Source organism: Girardinichthys multiradiatus, chromosome 14, assembly GCF_021462225.1.
Source record: "Girardinichthys multiradiatus isolate DD_20200921_A chromosome 14, DD_fGirMul_XY1, whole genome shotgun sequence".
NCBI lineage: Eukaryota > Metazoa > Chordata > Actinopteri > Cyprinodontiformes > Goodeidae > Girardinichthys > Girardinichthys multiradiatus.
This window is the reverse complement of record NC_061807.1, coordinates 41,053,725-41,073,831: the sequence shown is the minus strand read 5'-3', so window position 1 is coordinate 41,073,831 and position 20,107 is coordinate 41,053,725. Positions and strand designations below refer to the sequence as shown.

The 20,107-nt window shown below is 40.1% G+C and overlaps 1 protein-coding gene across 2 annotated transcripts in view; it reads left to right on the top strand.

The window, feature by feature from the left end:
* Positions 1–20,107, top strand: part of LOC124880556 (RAS guanyl-releasing protein 2-like) — a 78,709-nt gene that overhangs the window by 23,417 nt on the left and 35,185 nt on the right. For both annotated transcript variants that reach the window (XM_047385780.1, XM_047385779.1), the window contains exons 2-9: positions 2,956–3,088; positions 3,259–3,361; positions 3,484–3,540; positions 4,203–4,334; positions 4,736–4,886; positions 6,668–6,841; positions 12,739–12,855; positions 13,271–13,552. In XM_047385780.1, coding sequence (XP_047241736.1) covers positions 3,019–3,088; positions 3,259–3,361; positions 3,484–3,540; positions 4,203–4,334; positions 4,736–4,886; positions 6,668–6,841; positions 12,739–12,855; positions 13,271–13,552 — 1,086 coding nt within the window. In that variant the 5' untranslated portion in view covers positions 2,956–3,018. The remainder of the gene's footprint in view (positions 1–2,955; positions 3,089–3,258; positions 3,362–3,483; positions 3,541–4,202; positions 4,335–4,735; positions 4,887–6,667; positions 6,842–12,738; positions 12,856–13,270; positions 13,553–20,107) is intronic.

Below are 20,107 nucleotides of genomic sequence, written 5' to 3'. Positions count from 1 at the left end.
AGACCTTGGGGGACCTGCGGAAGCAGTGGACTGAGTCTGGAGTAGAAACATCCAGAGCCACCGTGCACAGGGGTGTGCAGGAAATGGGCTACAGGTGCCGCATTCCCCAGGTCAAGCCACTTTTGAACCAGAAACAGCGGCAGAAGCGCCTGACCTGGGCTACAGAGAAGCAGCACTGGACTGTTGCTCAGTGGTCCAAAGTACTTTTTTCGGATGAAAGCAAATTGTGCATGTCATTTGGAAATCAAGGTGCCAGAGTCTGGAGGAAGACTGGGGAGAAGGAAATGCCAAAATGCCAGAAGTCAAGTGTCAAGTACCCACAGTCAGTGATGGTCTGGGGTGCCGTGTCAGCTGCTGGTGTTGGTCCACTGTGTTTTATCAAGGGCAGGGTCAATGCAGCTAGCTATCAGGAGATTTTGGAGCACTTCATGCTTCCATCTGCTGAAAAGCTTTATGGAGATGAAGATTTCATTTTTCAGCACGACCTGGCACCTGCTCACAGTGCCAAAACCACTGGTAAATGGTTTACTGACCATGGTATCACTGTGCTCAATTGGCCTGCCAACTCTCCTGACCTGAACCCCATAGAGAATCTGTGGGATATTGTGAAGAGAACGTTGAGAGACTCAAGACCCAACACTCTGGATGAGCTAAAGGCCGCTATCGAAGCATCCTGGGCCTCCATAAGACCTCAGCAGTGCCACAGGCTGATTGCCTCCATGCCACGCCGCATTGAAGCAGTCATTTCTGCCAAAGGATTCCTGACCAAGTATTGAGTGCATAACTGTACATGATTATTTGAAGGTTGAAGTTTTTTTGTATTAAAAACACTTTTCTTTTATTGGTCGGATGAAATATGCTAATTTTGTGAGATAGGAATTTTGGGTTTTCATGAGCTGTATGCCAAAATCATCCGTATTAAGACAATAAAAGACCTGACATATTTCAGTTAGTGTGCAATGAATCTAAAATATATGAATGTTAAATTTTCATCATTACATTATGGAAAATAATGAACTTTAGAGATTTATTGTGTATTTACTAGAACTGCAAAATATATTTACTGCAATCATTATTGTATTATGAGTGCAATATCAACCCCAAAGGCTGGCTTGGATGCAATAGTTGGTAAGGTTGTACCATTTTAGGCACCGTGTCTTCAAACTCAGCTTATGAATAAATTATTTGCTCACTTGCACAGATTGTCAAAGTCCATACCTGATCCACAGCTTGGTGACAGGATGCTAGAGGTCAGGAAGAGTCTTGGGGACAACCTGATGATGAAAAAGACATCAGGGAGGAAAATCTGGGCAAATTGCAATCAGTATGATCATTGCAATATAAAACAATAATTTTGTCATGTTTTCCTAAAATAATGTGGTTCTTGTATTCACACAAACATAGTTTTTATATAAATCAGAAAATCAATAGTTGTTTCTCCTGCTGCTAAAATGATATGACAAATTGACTCGCAGTTATCATAATGATATCTATAATATTTATTGACTTTTATTGCTATTTTGATACATTAACAGAAACAGAGTACACACTGGCTAAATTCAGTAGTAAGTTTTAGGTGCTTATTGCAGATTATAATATCCCTGTTTGTTGTTCTGCTCTTCATAAAGTAACATGAGTTAAGCTCTCTACTTGGGTTGCCAGCTTGCAATCAGCTGCTTAGACGTGCAGCTCTTCATTTTCATACATTGTTACCATTTTGAGATGGATAGGTGTTGCTTCTTTAGTTACCACACTTTGACAATCCTTGTTTTTGTGCGAAGAGAACTACTTCTGATTCGCTGAATTTTGAAGTAATTTGCCAGTGAGGGAAAATAATGGGAGCCATCTTTCATTCTGCTTAGTACTTAGTACCTTAGTACTGATAACTGGATTATGTCCTGTTGTAGGTTCCATTGGTAATCTGTCCAGGCTGTACATTTAATAAGTGGTCCTGAATGCTCTAGAATGTGTTTCACTTTGAGAAAACCAGGATCTATTAACATTTCATTGGTGATTAGAATTGACAACAGCTCATTGTTGTTCTTTGTGGCATAACATGATTTATTTGACAGCAATCAATATACTAACACTCAACAATAAGAAAGTATGGAACTTAGTGAAGATCTAAGAAGGCTGATACATGAGTTAGGAAAGTCTTTGGAGCACATTTCTAAACAACTGCAGATTCCATCAACTTAAAAATTGCACCTATATACAAATTATTTCCATGTGTCACCACTTTGCTACGGCCTGGAGGAAGACCCAGATTATCCCCTCAGATGGAATGTTCAGGAACAACCAAAGAACCACCAAGCCTTAAGCGTGCCATGAACTGGAGACGGCTAGAACCCCAGTGTTACTATCCATGGTGAAATCATGATGAACTGTGAGGGTTTAGACCAAAAAAAGAGGTGATTGATCCAAATGAATTGCTTGCCCACATGACAAGCCAAACAACTTAGACAAGTCACACTGTAAAGCAGAATGCTGGGAGAGGTCAAGGTAAAGCTTTTAAACCCTAAAACACAGTGTAATCTACCAAGCATGGTAGTGGTAGCATTATGCTTTGGGACTGTTTGCCTTCAATGCTAGTGGTGCATTGCATGGTGGGGATTGATAATGAAGACTGACTATTTCCAAATTCTTCAAGTTAACCTTAAATTAATAGCTGTGTATTCAGCACCCAAACACATCAACACTGGTTTTGGATTGGAAATGCAACTAGAATTATGCAAGAAGCTCAGTGAAGGCAACTGAATAATTTAAACCCCAAATTATTAAGACATTAACATCCTTGATGAGCATATGTAAACTCCTCACTGGGAGTGTAGGTCACCTTTTGAGCTATTCCAGCCACAGCTGATGTCAACGTTTTTTCTCTTTGTGTTCACATCTGAAATACAAAGTCCGTCTCTCACTTTTTGACCTTCTCTTCTTACCTGCTTTTGTGCTCAGTGAGTACCACAGGATTCCAACTACACTGGAGGAAGCGAGGTAAACACAGAGACGAAGGGAACCATGGAGTCCATATTATCAGAGCAGTCTGCCACAGTGGATGAGTTGGTGGAAGCATGCATCCAAGCCTTCGGTTTGTCATTCATCTCTGCAAAAAAATGATTTATGTTAAATAAAAGTAGATGTACTTGCATTTTTTGTGTTTAGTTATTTGGAATATTGCTCTTGGTGGCAATGTATGTAGGCAGTAACTACAGGCTGTTGGAAGCAAACACACTGACTAAAGCTGATTTGTGTTCAAAGATGAGAAAGGCACTTTGAAGGATGCTTCCTTGGTTCGCATGTTCCTCATGATGCATCCCTGGTACATCCCTTCCACTGACATGGCTAAGAAGCTTGTGCTGAAGTATCCTTTGACATCTGCATACATTTCATGTTTTCCCTTCTGGTGTTTGCCTGTGAACACACGGAGCTTTTAATTGCACATGTTTTCCCCTGGGTGTATTTACAGCTTAACTTAAGAACAAGATCTCAAGAGGAGAGCTGCAGTGAGGAACTTCGAACAAGAATATGCCACCTTGTCAAGTAATGTTCTCTCCTCTCTGTCTGATAATGATCTCATCTTTTCATTTTTCTTTCTAGTCTCTGATCTTTCACACTGTCCTTTTTTACTCTTCCTTCTCATTAATTAATTGGCCTTCTTGTTTCATTTTGCCTCAGTGCCTTGCGATATTCACACTCTTTGAACTTTTACACATTTTTCTCATGTCATAAGTACAAATATCAATGTATTTCAGAGGGATTAGTTAAAGACCAACTCAAATGTTCACAGAATGGCTGTATTTACACTGAGATCAAATGACACACAGGTGGATTTTGTTTTAGAGGTGCACCGATTAAAAACCCTGTGTCCAATTTCCAGTCCCAGATTTTGTTGAGCTCTGATCTGTCCAAGTCATCCGTTGCTGATTCTGATTTCTCTTTAAGAACTATACATGAAATCAAAATACCCTTTCTTCTGCTCTGTGGATGAATTGAGCATTGATCTGTCTTAACAATAAAATGTTGCGTAGTATTACATGAAGAATATTCCATTTTCATGTGGTGGAAAAAGGAACGATCCAAAAAGAAACATTTATGAAACATTTCAAGCTGTAAAACTGTGTCAAACTGAGGCAAACAAGACTATTTTCAGCATACAGTATGGCATCATCTGTCTGCTGTTCTTCCTGCGGCCTTTCTTCCAGGTACTGGATATCTGAGTTCCCTGCTGAGTTCAATCTGAACCCTGAGCTGGAGGAGCAGATCAAAGACTTTAAAGACCTCCTGACCACTGAAGGCAACGAGAGGCAGAGTCAGCTCATTGATCTGGACAGTGTGTGAGTGAGCAGGCTGCTAAGTGCTACGTGTTGCTGACAGTGTGACTGATAGTTTGTCTCCCCTGGCGTCGGCATTCTGTTTTATGGCCTGTTGATTGACATTGTTGGGCTGTGCAGTGAAGGATCAGCGACTTATCTTTTCTTTAAAAAATAAAATCCCAGTTTAACCTCCATTAACCTTTTAGATAAAAAAATATGTGCAGCTGAGTAAAAAAAAAAAAATGTTTTTCTAAAATGTGTTTTGCAATAAAAGTTGGATCATAGTAGCTTGCTGAGGGTGTAAAGGACTGGTGATAGTATATATTGCAATTGCTATAAAACTGGGTCCTCGTGACTTTTATGATGCTGTTTAAAAAAGCATTCTTAAAAGAAAAAAAAATGTTCTGTGTCTCTCCTCACAGGCCATCGTATAAATGGAAACGGCAGGTGACTCAGCGTGTCCCATCTGTGTCTAAAAAGAGGAAAATGTCCCTGCTGTTCGACCACCTTGATTCAACTGAACTGGCAGAGCACCTGACCTTCCTGGAGTACAAATCCTTCTGCAAGATCCTGGTTAGTGTGAGCACAGCCTGCGACGAAGCTGCACTTTCAGAGTGAAGTTGTTTATAGCTCTTAGATTAATGCTGCAGCTTGCTGAGCTTTTACAGGGCTGTATATATTTTTATTTTATTTTGTAGAAACATGTTGCTTTTTCAGTTGTATTTCAGGAAGAAAAAGACAGCAGGTTCAACTTACATCTAATTAGGGGTGCACAGATTGGTCGTGCCCGATTTCCTTAATTTTGGGTGACCGACATTTACTTACATGTGAAACTGATCTTATCCACCGATTTTATCTACTTGTCTAACCTGTTGCGCAAGTTTAGTTTGTTTTTAAATTGTGAAAAATGAAAGACTGCAACGCTCTAAGCTTTTCATTTATATTTGAGACCACCACCTCATGTGCAGTTAAAACATGTTTGTGTTATTTCATGGGTACGGTTAAATCTTTTTCAATAAATGTTTTGTGTTATAAACATTCAAATTTCACTTGGGCAAAGAGCTATCCAAACCAAACGAACCAGCCCTATGTAAAAATATAATTGGCACCTTAGTATAGGAAAAAATTACAGGTACATCTAAAACAAAATGAATGTGAAAAGCTAAATATTGGAATCCTACAGTGTCACACCCTGAGTTTCCTGAGCCTCTAAATGGTCTCTCAGTCTGGGTCAGTAGGCTGCCCAATCATGAAGAAGACTGCTAACTGGACAAATGTCCAGAAGACAGTCACCTACAGCCTCCACAAGGAGGGTAAGCCACCAATGGTCACTGCTAAAGTGGATGGTTGTTCACAGAGTGATGTATCCAAGCATAATCAAAGAAAGTTAAGTCGAAGGAAAAAGTATGGTAGCAACAGGTGTACCAGCAACAGGGATAACCCCAGCCTTGGTTGTCAAGTAACATTTATTCAAGAGTTTGGGGGAGCTTCACAGGGAGTGGACTGACACTGGGATCAGCGTATCAAGAGCCACTACGCAAAGACCAATCCTACACATGGGCTACAAATATCACATTTCTCATGTCAAACCACTCCTGAACTGTTGACAACATCAGTAGTGTATTACCTGAGCTAAGGAGAAAAAGAACTGAACTGTGGCTCAGTGGTTCAAAGTCCTCTTTTCAGATAGGGAGTAAAGTTTGCTTTTCTTTTGGAAATCAAGGTCCCACAGTCTTGATGAAGGGTGGAGAGGGTCAGAATCCACTTAGTTTGAAGTCCTGTGTGAGGTTTCCACAGTCAGTGATAATTTGAGGTGCCATGCCATCTGCTATTGTTGGTCCACTGTGTCTTCATGGAGAATCTGTGGGGCATTGTTAAGAGGAAGATGATAGACACCAGACCCAACAATGCAGATGACCCGAAGGCCGCTATCATAACATACTGGGCTTCCATTACACCTCAGCAGAACCTCAGGCTGATCATCTCCTTGCCACGCTGTATTGATGTAGTAAATTATGCAAGAGGAGACCCAACTAAGTATTGAGTGCATAGAAATAATTAAAAAAAAACTAAAACTAAAACGTTATGGAGGCATGACCTGGTCCTGGGTCATTGACTTTGCAGCGATCCCTCATCCTAATCAAGCATGTTGCGACAGTGGAGCAGAACGACTTTAGCAAGAAGAAACCTGCAGGAGAGGCTCAGTATGAGTGGCCAACTGTTTGGATAAAATAATTTTGGATCATAGATTTTGGTTAACAAATCACCTGAAGATATAATAATTTCCAGTAACTTCTGTTTGCATTTTGTCTTTTAGAAGAACATTTTTTGTGACTTCCTGCCTCTCTTTTTAGTTTCAGGACTACCACAGCTTCGTGATGCACGGCTGCACGGTGGACAACCCCATCCTGGAGCGCTTCATCACGCTCTTTAACAGCGTTTCCCAGTGGATCCAGCTTATGGTGCTTAGCAAGCCCACCGCCCCACAGAGAGCAGCTGTCGTCGCCCATTTCATCAGGGTGGCACAGGTTAGTCTTCCTGGACCGTTAACATCAGCCTTGAGAAAATTATGTGCTTCTCGATGCATGGGCAAGCAGGCTGATGGAGGGTCATAGCCTGGAGCCAGAGATAAAGAAAAACTGCATAGAAAACAAAAACAGAATATCATCACTGCAGAGCTGAGATGATTTGCATGCAGACACAAATTAATAAGCCAATGATTTCCCATCGGGTAGCACCAATTGTGAGAAAGGAAGCAAATAAAATTGAGAACTCTTTGTAAGCATTAGCATTTAAACATTCCCTCTGAGAGCTCTTTGAGATAAGGCTACAGGAGGGAAAACCTTGTATCTTGTAAATGAAGGAATAGTCTGCTTGTGTAATGATGCATATTTACCTAATTGGTTTTAAATTTGCCTAATTAGATGAGTTTTGATATGAAAACTGTTTGACTCCTTGAGTTTAAAAATGGACAATGTGATTGTTTGGCATATTGAAGCGATTCCAAAGACCTAGAAATATTACCACTCATTGCAGCGCCCCTCTTACTTATTCAGTCTTGCTCTTACAATAAACCCACCCCTGCAGAGTTACCCAACACCAGGGAGGTTCACAGCATGCTCTCCTCTGTAGGAGCAATAAGGCATTTACATATTAAGGTTAGGCAGTAACCATCTCGTAATCCCGTTAAGCTTTCTAAAATAACACAGGAACATTCCTTCTGCCCTGAAAGGGTTGTGATGTTTTATATTGTAGCATAAAGTGGCAGAAAGTATTTATACCCTTAAAACCTTTTCACATATTGCAACATTGAAGTACACAGGGTGTGAAGACTTTTCCAATGCTTTGAAGTTTAGGTTTACTTGAAATTGGTTTTCTTTCCACAAAGACATTTGATTTTTCTGCCTTTAAAAACCAGAAGATAGATAAAAAAAATGCTCTGTTTTATGTTATTTGTTGTCTTTGTCTTAGTGGGTCACCAGAACCCTTTTGCGTCATTCAAGACTTGCATCAGCATTTGTTTCTGCATGGCATTAGATAGATTCAGTACTATTCACCTGTTTGCTGGCAATCCTTCAGAAAAAAATATGTGAACGAGTTCTTGTAAAAATGGGTTTTTGTCTAATTTGGTTGTAAGTTTTACTTAAACTGCTCATCCATATGTGATCACTTGTTACTCCCACTATCCTTCTCTTATTTAGAGTCTCTGACTCCTACACTCATTAAATCACTAATTGTTAAGGTACGGTAAAAGGTGCCTCCATTCCTAATCTTAAAATAACCACATCTTTCACACAATTACCAATAAAAGCCTCATATATAGCGGCCTAATATAATTTTCTGACCATATGTCTGGAGACTGTCATCCTCTCACTGAATAAATATCCTTTTAAGTTGTATCCTGGGCCTGGCTGTAATTGCTTTCATATCAGCATGATGTTATCATTTGCTGTGGTCTGCCAGATGGGCTGTGAGTTTTTCCTCTATGTGACAATCCTCTCATCTCCAATGTGAAGATGAGACTTCAGTCAAGCAGAGAAGGTGAAGATGTATTTCCAGTTTAATAGGCTGCAGTGCTCTGAGAATTACTTACCAACGGTCGGCTTCTGGATTTTTTTCATAACTGTAAAGTCTCCCTCCACTCCGTGTGTTTTTTTTTATCTCCGCTGTATCTACAGAACAGACAGCAGCCAGTTGTGATTTATTCTGCTGGCTCTCAGCAGGGTTTCTTACGTCTCTCTGTCAGAATACGTCGCTGCTCCAACACCTAGGGCTCTTGTCATGGGAGCCCAGCAGAGCTCTCCTTAGTGTTTCAATCACATTGATTATGATTCCACTGTCTTGTTCCAGTGTTTTATGAAGCTGTGTCTCTGTAGGGGAGAGGACAGATGGTGGTATTGACCAGGACTGTTGGGTATGAAGCACAGCTACAGTAGACTTTTTTCTGCTCATCATGTTTGACATTTTCTTTTCTTTGACCTTTCTAAGAGCATAGGAGTTTGACTGCTCAATCCCCATATTTTACCCACTGTAAACTTTCTATCAGAGTCCAGAGAAGAATTGTAATTGGTTTTGGTGACATTTATTCTGGTGTCAACATGCTGGCTCACATCTGTTTGACAGACCTTTCTCTTCAGGATTAGTTGGAATAACTCTGATCTCTTGACTTTTCATTACGAGTCATCATTAAAACAGTATGACAGCTTGATCTGGGCTCTGCTTTCTGGTAGAATACTCTCAACATACTGCCAGTATGCTGTAATATACTTTACATTTTTGCATGCTGACATGCCATCGTATGGTGAACATATTTTACCATTTACCCAACAAGACCTGTGGAATGACATAATGTTAGGATTGTTCCTCTCATTTATTAACTGTTCTTTCTTTCAAATCACCACAGGTTGTTTGTGGTTTTTGCTAATATTACTTTCAGTTATCGAAGATTTAGCATAAATTGTCCTGGGATATGGTTTCTATTGCAACTGCAATGAGATATCGACTGGTGATTAAAATTGACCAATGTTTAGCTTGATTGGTTCTGACCGGGAACGGCCCGTCGGACAGCCTTGCTTGTATACACTATTACTGAGTGACGTAGACTGAAAGTTAGCTGATTTATCAGTGGGATGTTTACAATGAAGTCAGTCAGAAGCGGAGAAAGAAAACTGAATTTTCTATGACATGTTGAGACATGTCTGAACCTCATTGAGGTTGCCTGAGAGAGCAAGACTTTCAGCAAATATCAGGAAGGCTCAGTGTGGTTATAGCCAGTGATGGGAATAACGGTGTTAAAATAAATGGCGTTCCTAATTGTTACTTTTTTCAGTAACAAGTAATCAATGCATGACTTTTCAGCATTACATCACCGTTACCAACAATTAAATGCGGCGCGTTACAAACTAAAGCTACTCATGGAAGTTCTTGTCATCTGTCGTGGCTCACAGCCACAGGAGCTGAGCCTTTTTTAATTTGGGGAAGGGAGGAGGGAGGAGCAAGCGGCGAGACAATTGCATCACTGATGATGATTGGCTAAGGTAGGGTAAACATTCATTGTAAGCCAATCAGAGGCGGTGTTCAGTTTACACACAAACCACAAACAGACATGGCAGCCCTGCTCAGGCAAATTAGCAGATGTAAGTTGCAACAATTGCTTTTCTTTCTTTCAAAGTTTTTCTTTGGACTGCTTTTTCATTGAGTTTCTGAGTATTTTCTCAGGAATTTTTTGGTTTGTTATGCAACTCTGACCTCTGAACCCTTCAGCCATTCAGTGTTGTCCAAGTTCACAGTTGAATAGAACTAGTCAAAACTTAACTGATTTATGTTCATAGCTCACCACCTAGGCATTTAGACATAAATTCAAAGCCCCAGCATACACGTTTATTTCATTTTATAATGAAACAGTAAAAAAAAAAATATATAAGCTTTCCTGAGCAAATTAGCATATTAATTATGTAATTGTGTAGCATTTGCAACCTTGATATAATCCAGTCTATTGAAACACAACAGCTCACAAAATCATCACACACATTAAAAAATAAAGACATCTGCGCTAATAGTTTGGACCTGTATGATGGTTGAAGAGAAAAGTTACAAGAAACAGAATGCATTAAGTTGCAGATTCATTTCCCTGCTTATCTCTCCTAAGTTCTGACTCATAGTACCAACTGAACCAGGGTGCAGAAAGAAATCAGCAAAATCATTTGATAAGCATCACTGTCAACGTTTGTAGTTCTTTATTGGCTCATAAATAGAGGACAGTTAAGCGACGTTAGTTCAAGATCGTTGTGTAAAAAACTGCATAATTAAATAGAATGTCCTTGAAAAACGTCAATGCCACTCATGAACCTGGTCGTTTAAACTCATTTGTGCACAACACTGATAGACAAGTTAGCAGGCTCACAATTAGTCTCACAATCAGAGACATAAATCGCTGCCATTTCTTTTGCTGCATCCTCAAAAAATCCCAAGTACAACAATTGGAAACATTGCAAAATTGATAAATATTATGTGAGAGTAGGACTGACTTAAGGCAATAGTGTGAAGAAATTAGAGATGATAAAGCATTTAACAGACTGGACAAACCTATATAGTTAAATAGATGCTGCTTTTCTTCAGGTTAAAGCAGTGCTTTAACATTGAACTTGCAAACAGCCTCACACAGATGCAAATATGGGAGGGATCTGTTGCTTTTACTGATAATTTCTTTTATATCTTTCATTTTCTTTGTTTTATTTCATGAAATAAAGACTATATAAAACAATATGACGTTTTCCCCCCTTCCTTCAATGCCCTTTTCCTTCTTCATCCTAATTATTCCAGCTTTTAAAGAGCATTAGAGCAGATAATGTATTCACTTATTACTGAAGCTCACCTATTTCTCCTTCTATTGTAAGACTGCTTGTAAATTTGCACTCTGATGTTCTTGGTCACGCTTGTCACTGTGTCTTTGGGACATTACATGGAGTCAGTGGCTGAGGCCTGTTTTAGTAACCCGTGTTTTGGATTTTCTAGATAAGACAAAACAAATTGAACTGTATTTAAAGACTCTGAGAATTTACGTCGATGCATGCAAAAGATTATTCCATGTTATATTTTTCCTGTTTAAATGTCTCAACTATGTTATTGTGAAAATTGGTCTTGCGTGAACTAGCAGTGATGAAGATGAAGTTCAAGCCACTTTTAAATGTATTCAGAGGCAGCACAGAAGGTAGTCTTAAAGCACTTGACATTTCTGCAACTTCCCTCAGCATGCGCTGGTTGTGCCCTGTTATAGATTCCTATGGGGTGCACATCACCTATACGTCATATTTATATTCTTCACTGCAGAACAGCATTATTAATCCCATAGCTGCTTGCTTCCACATTGCAAAGCTCCAGTCCGATTTATTTCCTTTAATGATCTGTGGGAATTTGCCTTTCTGCCTTGGATGATAAAGACTAGCCAGCTCCCTGCCCTGGTATATTTTGCTGCATTATGGTTTCCACACCCACTGCAGAGACCTCACAATGAAACCTCATTGACGTCCGTGCGCGCATATGATCCAGATAAAACCTGTGCTCTGCAAATGATGGGCTGCCCTCCGTGCTGCTCTGCAGATCGATCCCCAAGGGTGTTTGAGCTGGATCAAATGGTCCCCTGTGGCAGGCCTCCCACGCAGCTGCGACCCCATTGATTTTCGGTGAGATGCCAGCAGGATGAAGGGCAACGTGAAGCCCTGCAGAGAGCTGTTCATTAAGAGTTAGTCCAACTTTAACACAGAGAGGAGAGACATTCATTAAAACTGCGGTATATTCAGATAGATTGATGTTCTGGTGTGCGCCTGAGCTGCATGTGTAAATCTCTCTGTCTCCTAATAAATCTATTTCAATCCACACTACCTTCCGTTTTCCCTTATTGGGATTTAATGATGATTTAATGATAGACCAGCAATAGGTAGATCATAACTGTAAAGTGAAAGAAAAAAACATTTTTTTAGTTTTTACAATATAAAAAAACAAATGGCTGTTCATCTGTAGCTGCATAGCCACCCTAAATCAATTATGTTTACTTTTTTTATACTTTATGCTAGATGAAAAGTTGCTTGTCCACATCCTACCCAAGTTAACCCCTAGGTCCCTAATTGCACATACACAGATGGTCATAGGTCACACACAGGCTGCATTTAAGCGTAACTTCCATTTTAAGAATATATAAAGTTAAGCAAACATAAGTAATTACAGAAAATCTTCTACGCTACCTAATGATGAGGAACCTGTAACCCTAAAGAAAGTAATAAAAAGTTGTCCTCTTGTGTTTAACAAATAGGAAAAGTAATTATAACCGTCTCAAAACTAAAAAAGATTTTGTCTGATTTAATGTCACACAGTCAGAAGAAAATGTTATTTGTCTTTGAATAATGTGTATTTCTCTTCTCCATGACAGAAGCTGCTTCAGTTGCAGAACTTCAACACCCTGATGGCGGTGGTGGGCGGCCTCAGCAACAGCTCCATCTCCCGTCTCAAAGACACCCAGAGTCACATCAGTGCTGAGACCAACAAGGTGCAGTAACTGTTCCTGCCCTCCGCACCATCACTGATTCTATTTCTGGTGTTTGTTGTCAGGCGTCGCCACACAGATCCGGTGTTTTTATCGTGTCGGTGCACTTAGCTAAAGTGTAATATTGAATCTTGATTCAGCAGGCCACCTTTCTTCTGTGAGAATTGCAGAGCTGCTTGTCTTTACCCATTACTCCTACACAGAATTTTTTTAGAATTATGAATTTGAGCCACATGACTAAAGAGTTGATCATAACAGTTGGGTGGATGTACAGTGTCTCTACTGTTACGTAAGTCCATCTGGAGCAAAGTTTCCCTGAACATTTGAGATTTTATAAACCAGTCTCTGCAGAAGCAACGTATCTATTTAAAACTCCCCTCATCAACTCTGTCATTCCCTTTTATCTACCTACCTGCAGGTGTTTAACAACCTCATTGAACTGGTGACGTCATGTGGGAATTACAGTCAGTATCGCAAGCGCTTCTCCGAGTGCTCCGGCTTCCGATTCCCCATCCTCGGCGTGCACTTAAAAGATCTGATAGCTGTGCATGTGGCACTGCCGGACTGGGCCGACAAGGAGAAGACACAGGTGAACCTGGCCAAAACCCAGCAGCTCTATGCCATCCTCCAAGAGCTGGCTCTGATCCAGACCACGCCGCCGAGCATCGACTCCAACACTGACCTGCTCAACTTGCTCACAGTGAGTGCAGCGGATTGGATAGAACGTGTAGAAATGGTTAAACTGATCTAGCTGTTTGGAGGTGACCAAGAACAGAATTGGTTATAACCAATGCTTGTGGATTCGGAAGTTAGCTGAGCTGTCAGAAATGTTGAAAATATTCAAACAAGCCAATTTGAAAGGCGTCTTGTTTGGGACACAGGCTTTCCCCCATGCTGGGAGCGTACTGGTTATGGTCAGGCATGCTGTTAAAGCCAGCTGGAACAAATCTGTGCACAAACTCAGGCAAGAAAGTTAATGAAAACAGCCAGAACAGAAACTTTTAGCAATAAATCATTTCAAAGGGAGGATCAGAACAACCAGAGAACATCATGCAAAGGTTGCTGAAGGTTGGTGACGCAGCTGGGTGAAGGCTCCAAAGCTTACAGCTTGTGATAACAAGCAGGGGAGTGGAAGCAACCCTGGACCCAAAGAACAGACTGGAACAGATGGATTAGGAAGTGTGAGAAATAAACTCTGAACAAAAGATACAAAGCCTAGGTTAATCAGTTCAACATCTAATAACTTGTTAAAATCAAGAGTAAAAGAATGCATACGACTGCAGAAATAAATATTTGAAAAATCAAGAGTAAATCAATGCGTTCACAGCAGATGTCTCCTAGACTAAAAAAAGAATAAACGGTGCCCTTCAGTTTTTTGCCATTCAAAGGTATGCTGGTGTGTTTTGGATCATAACACAAAGTGCAGTTCAGCTAAAGGTCACAACCGGATGGCTGGACATTTACCTTCATGATAATGTGGCAGAGAGCAGAATTCATGGCCATCAGTTGAAGCAAGTTGTCCAGTTCCTCAGGCGGCAAGGCTGCCCCAGATCATCACACTTCCACCACCATGTTTAACTTTTGGTAGGATGTTCTTCTTCGTTAAATGCTGTGTTATTTTTATACCAGTTGTAACGGGACACACGACCTTCCAAAGGTTTACATTTTTGTCTCATCAATTCACAAAATATTTTCCCAAAAGTCTTGCAGATCATCAAGATGTTTTTTGGCAAATGTTAGATGGGGCTTGTGTTCTTTTAGGTCGGCAGTAGTTTTGGCCTGGAATTCTCTCTGGATGCCATTTTTGATTTATCCATTGCTCGTAGTAAGGTTCACCCCTGTTTCATGTTTCAATTTGTGGATTGAATCTCTTTAGGCTTTAGGATTCTTGAGGCTTTGGGACTCGGGCAAAAACTTTGCTTCTCATGGGTTCTTGAATTTGTTCAGATCGGGTTAGGATGTGTTGCTCTTTGAGATCTTTTAGAATACTTCACGCTGTTAGGCAGTAAGTGATTTTTAGATTCTTCTGGTCTGGCAGTAATCAGGCCTGGGTATGGCTAGTAAAACTGAAACAAAAATGTGGTTATTTCCAGTTAATTGATGATTTAACAAGGGGGAGGATTATAGAATATGTGGTGGAGATAAAGTTGATACAATCAACACTTACTGATCAGAGGGAAACATATCATGACATCAAAGCATCATCAGGCAAATATTAAATCATTGTCTGAAACAGAACTTTCCCTGGAAACCTTTAGTCAGCTTAAAGAAGAAAGTGCTGCCTGTCAGCATTTTGTGTGTTTAAGATAAACACGTTTGGTTATCTGGGATATTTCACTAATAGCTAGGTTAAACTGATTTCTGTCTGTTACCCTTGGATGTTCTGCTTTCCTAACATTTGTTCTCATTGTTCAAACAGCGACAGAAAAAGAGCGACTGAAATTCTATTAGGATGTAAAAGAGAAACATTCCTCAAGACATAATTATATTCCCCTAGTTTTCCTTCCTGTCTAAACTTCCTCTCTGCTTATATTACACTCAGTGTTTAACAGTAAAACACATCTCTCTGTTTGCAAATGTCAAGAAGGTAGAAATAAAGTCTTATATAGGTGTCAGTGTGGCCCAGTGTATATATACCCATGGTTGTCACAAATTACCATAAGCTACAAATTGTGAGTTACAAGTACATGAATAGAAAATGTAACTCAACTAGCAATATGCTGTTGTGCAAAACTCATTTGCTGTTTGCAAGAGAGCAAAAATGTTTCAGTACAAAAATGTAAAATAATGCTAACCAGGTTTTCAGCACTGGTTACAATCACCTCTCTATTAAGTAAAAATGCTTAAATAAGGGGGGCCCCTCGCCAGTTAGACATGCATTATCTGTTACTTATTTTTTACGTTGAGAAAACATGGCAAAAGGATTCTACACTGCCTTCCAAAGTGTTTTCACACTCTGTGGTGTTACAACCATAGATGTTTATTTTAATGGGATTTTGATGATAAACCAACATAAAGTAGCACAACAATTCTAACTGCTTTTAAAAAAAGATGCACATTTTAGGGCTACACCTAACGACTATGTTGCTGCTAATCAATCTGTAGACTAATTTTTTAAATTTATTTAGTAACTAATCGGATAGTAAAAGGTGCTTAATTGGAGATTTTTTACAGAATTTAAATGAGATGAAGCTAAAACTATAACAATTGAGAAGTTCTGGATAGAGCATTTTTACAGACTAAAAATGTTTTTCATCTTAAATGCAAAATATATATATTTTGTTTGTACAATTTTGGCCTAATTCCTGCTCTGAGTGGTTTGTTCTTTCAGCAAATGGCATATTCAGTCTGTATACTCCAGTTGACGATTATTCGATTATTAAATTAGTTGGCGATTATTTCAATAATGTTTCAGCCCTAGCGCATTTATATTCAGACCCCCTGAGTCTGACTGGACAGAGCACGTCTGTCAATGGACATTTTTAGGTTATTTTTAATGAACTTTGACTTGGCCATTTTACCACATGAATATGCCTTGATCCAAACCATTCCATTTGTTATCCTGCTGGAAGGGAACCCTCCATCTTAGTGCCAAGTCTTTTGGAGCCTCCAACAGACCAGGACCGCCCTGTATTTAGCTCCATCCATCTTCACATCAACTCTGACAGCTTCTCTATTCCTGCTAAAGGTCCCTCTGGTCTTCATCCTGCTGCTTATTCTCTAATGTTCTCTAACACCCTCTGAGGTCTTGGCAGAACAGCTGGATAAAAAAATGTCACACAGGTGGACTCTATTAACTCATTAGGTGACTTCTGAAGACGTTTGTTGTCCTTCTAGAATTACAAACTGCTTTGTGTGTGTCTCACATAAAATCCCCACAAAATACATTAAAGGTTGTGGTCCTAATGCAACAAAATATGGAAAACTTTTAAAAAGTTTAAAATAAATACTTTTGCAAAGTGCTGTATTTATTTTTAATGTGGGAAGTGAGTTTTTGAATCGGGCCTGCCTGCAGATCAGCATGAATACGTAGTGTTTTAGTTTTCAGCACCGCTGCTTTACTGCTTCTGTGTTTTAGTTTCATTATTTTTGTCAGATGTTTCCTGAATGTGGGAAGGAGAGCTTAAACAATCCCAAGAGATCAATTACTCAGCCTGGCTGCCAATGTTGATGTGAGATAGCTGCTGGAATTTGGTTTATTTATACAGCACCCGCTGACAACAGAAGTCACCTCACAGTCTATTTCATGGGGTTCAGATCTGAGACGCGCCAGGAAAGTTTGCTGGACAGGGTCAATACTCAATTATCTTATGTCAGTACTTTCTGGATTTGATCTGTGGTGAGGCCTGCTTGGCTTGCAAAGATAAGATGGAGAGAAAATCAATCGATAACTCAAAACTCTGCAATCTCAGGTTTAACTCCTTTAATATATACAAATACACGGTTTTGCAAAGGTTTTCTCACTTTTTAAACTTCTGGTGTAGGAGATAGACCAACTCAAAGTGTTTCAAAGCTGAGGTGGATTGAAGGATTCTTTTTTTTTACAAATAAAAGTATAAAGGTTTAGCTTGCATTAATATTCAGACCCCTTTAATCTGATACCCCTAATTACATTCTAGTGAAACCAGTTGCCTTCATTAGTCACCTACTGTGTAACTAGAGTCCCCTGTGTGTAATTCAATACCAGTATAATAAAACAGCTGTTCTGTAAAGATCTCAGAGGTTTGCTAGAGAGAATTAGGATTAGCAACCAAACAGCATTATGAAAACCAAGGAAGCCAGCACACAGGTTAGGGATCAATCTGAAAATGAAAAGCGCATAGCAAAACTCTAAACCTGCAAAGACATGGCCATCCACCTAAACAGACAGGCAAGGAGAACATCAACCAGAGAAGCAGTCAAGAGGCTCATGTTAGCTCTGGAGGAGCTGCAGAGATCCACAGCTCACGTGGGAGGATCTATTGAGAGGCCAGCTAGGCCATGAGCAAGAAAAAATCTTTTGTTGGAAAAAAAAAAAAACACATGAAAAGTCCTTTTTAAACATTGTCACTAGCCAGGTGGGTGGACACAGTGAACATGTGGAAGAAGGTGCTCTGTTCAAATGAGACCATGACAATATGACAAAAATATCATTTTACAACTTTTTCTTTTATAGATTTCCGTTCGTAAAAACATAGCTTTTAAAGAAAAAAATGTTATGGAGATTTTAGGGCAAAGAGCATTTCTAAACATTCTGATCAGCTTGCACAATTTTGCCAATCATGTGAAGCAAAATTGAAATAGGGTTCATATGTATATTTTGAGACTTAAAGTTCACTGTGTCTCAAACAGAAATGAACCCTTTGCTAAGAATTACTCTTTCTACCTTATAACTATGTACCAGTATGAACAACGATATTTTTGGATCATTACATCAGAATCTCACCAATGCACTCAGAATGTCTTCATTGACAGTCTGTAGTCTGAACAATGCACCCAGCATTCAGGGGTTTTACAAGCAGAGTAAGCTGTTCTTATTAGCTTTCTGCTATTGGATGTTGAGAAGGCTCTCTAACTTGATAAGGCTTTTATTGGGAAGGTTTAATGCATGCCATTATAAACAGAGGCATAAACCCTTGTGTTATTGTATTGGTTGCCCTGTCGAGTGTAATCAACGCTGGTTGTCCACTAAATCTAAAGCGCTAATAATCAGTTAAACAGCCATACAGAGCATTCTGAAGAGTGCAAACATCCAGCTAACTTACTTATCATTACCAGCTAGGCAGCTAGTAGCAGCTGAAGAAGAGGACTGGTCTTCTAGTTCCCCTCTACACGTAGTGAGGACAGCTTCAAAAAGCCTTTCTTGCACAGTGATGTGTAAGAAGGGCTTGATGCTCCTTTCTGGTTGAAATATCTCCACCTTACTTCCACTGCTTTCTGTTGCTCATGATTGCTCCAACAAGTCTGACACGATGCGTTTGATGGATGATTAAAAAAACAGACTTTTTTAAAAGGATGATCACTAAATATAGTTTTAATGGTGATTTAATTCTCAAACATTTCTAGCATTGCTAATACTTAAGATCAATGTCAGGTAAGATTTACTTCATGAAGCTAAGGTAAAAGAAGAAAAACAAAACTGATATGTTTGAGCAAGTATATACAGGGGTTGGACAATGAAACTGAAACACCTGTCATTTTAGTGTGGGAGGTTCTGTGGCTAAATTGGACCAGCCTGGTAGCCAGTCTTCATTGATTGCACATTGCACCAGTAAGAGCAGATTGTGAAGGTTCAATTAGCAGGGTAAGAGCACAGTTTTGCTCAAAATATTGAAATGCACACAACATTATGGGTGACATACCAGAGTTCAAAAGAGGACAAATTGTTGGTGCACGTCTTGCTGGCGCATCTGTGACCAAGACAGCAAGTCTTTATGATGTATCAAGAGCCACGGTATCCAGGGTAATGTCAGCATACCACCAAGAAGGATGAACCACATCCAACAGGATTAACTGTGGACGCAAGAGGAAGCTGTCTGAAAGGGATGTTCGGGTGCTAACCCGGATTGTATCCAAAAAACATAAAACCACGGCTGCCCAAATCATTGCAGAATTAAATGTGCACCTCAACTGAGGTGACTGTGGCTCAGTAGGAAGAGTAGTCATCTTGCAATCAGAAGGTTGTGGGTTCGATTCCAGCTTCTTCCTGCCATATGTCGATGTGCCCCTGGGCAAGGCACTTAACCTCAAATTACCTACCGATCTGCGTATCGGTGTGTGAGCGTTAGTGAGTGCGATTAGGTGAATGTGGTGCTAGTGTAAAGCGCTTTGAGCGGTCTGTATGACTGGAAAAGCGCTCTATAAGTTCAGTCCATTTACCATTTAACTCTCCTGTTTCCACCAGAACTGTCCGTCGGGAGCTCCACAGGGTCAATATACACGGCCGGGCTGCTATAGCCAAACCTTTGGTCACTCATGCCAATGCCAAACGTCGGTTTCAATGGTGCAAGGAGCGCAAATCTTGCGCTGTGGACAATGTGAAACATGTATTGTTCTCTGATGAGTCCACCTTTGCTGTTTTCCCCACATCCGGGAGAGTTACGGTGTGGAGAAGCCCCAAAGAAGCGTACCACCCAGACTGTTGCATGACCAGAGTGAAGCATGGGGGTGGATCAGTGATGGTTTGGGCTGCCATATCATGGCATTCCCTTGGCCCAATACTTGTGCTAGATGGGCGCCTCACTGCCAAGGACTACCGAACCATTCTTGAGGACCA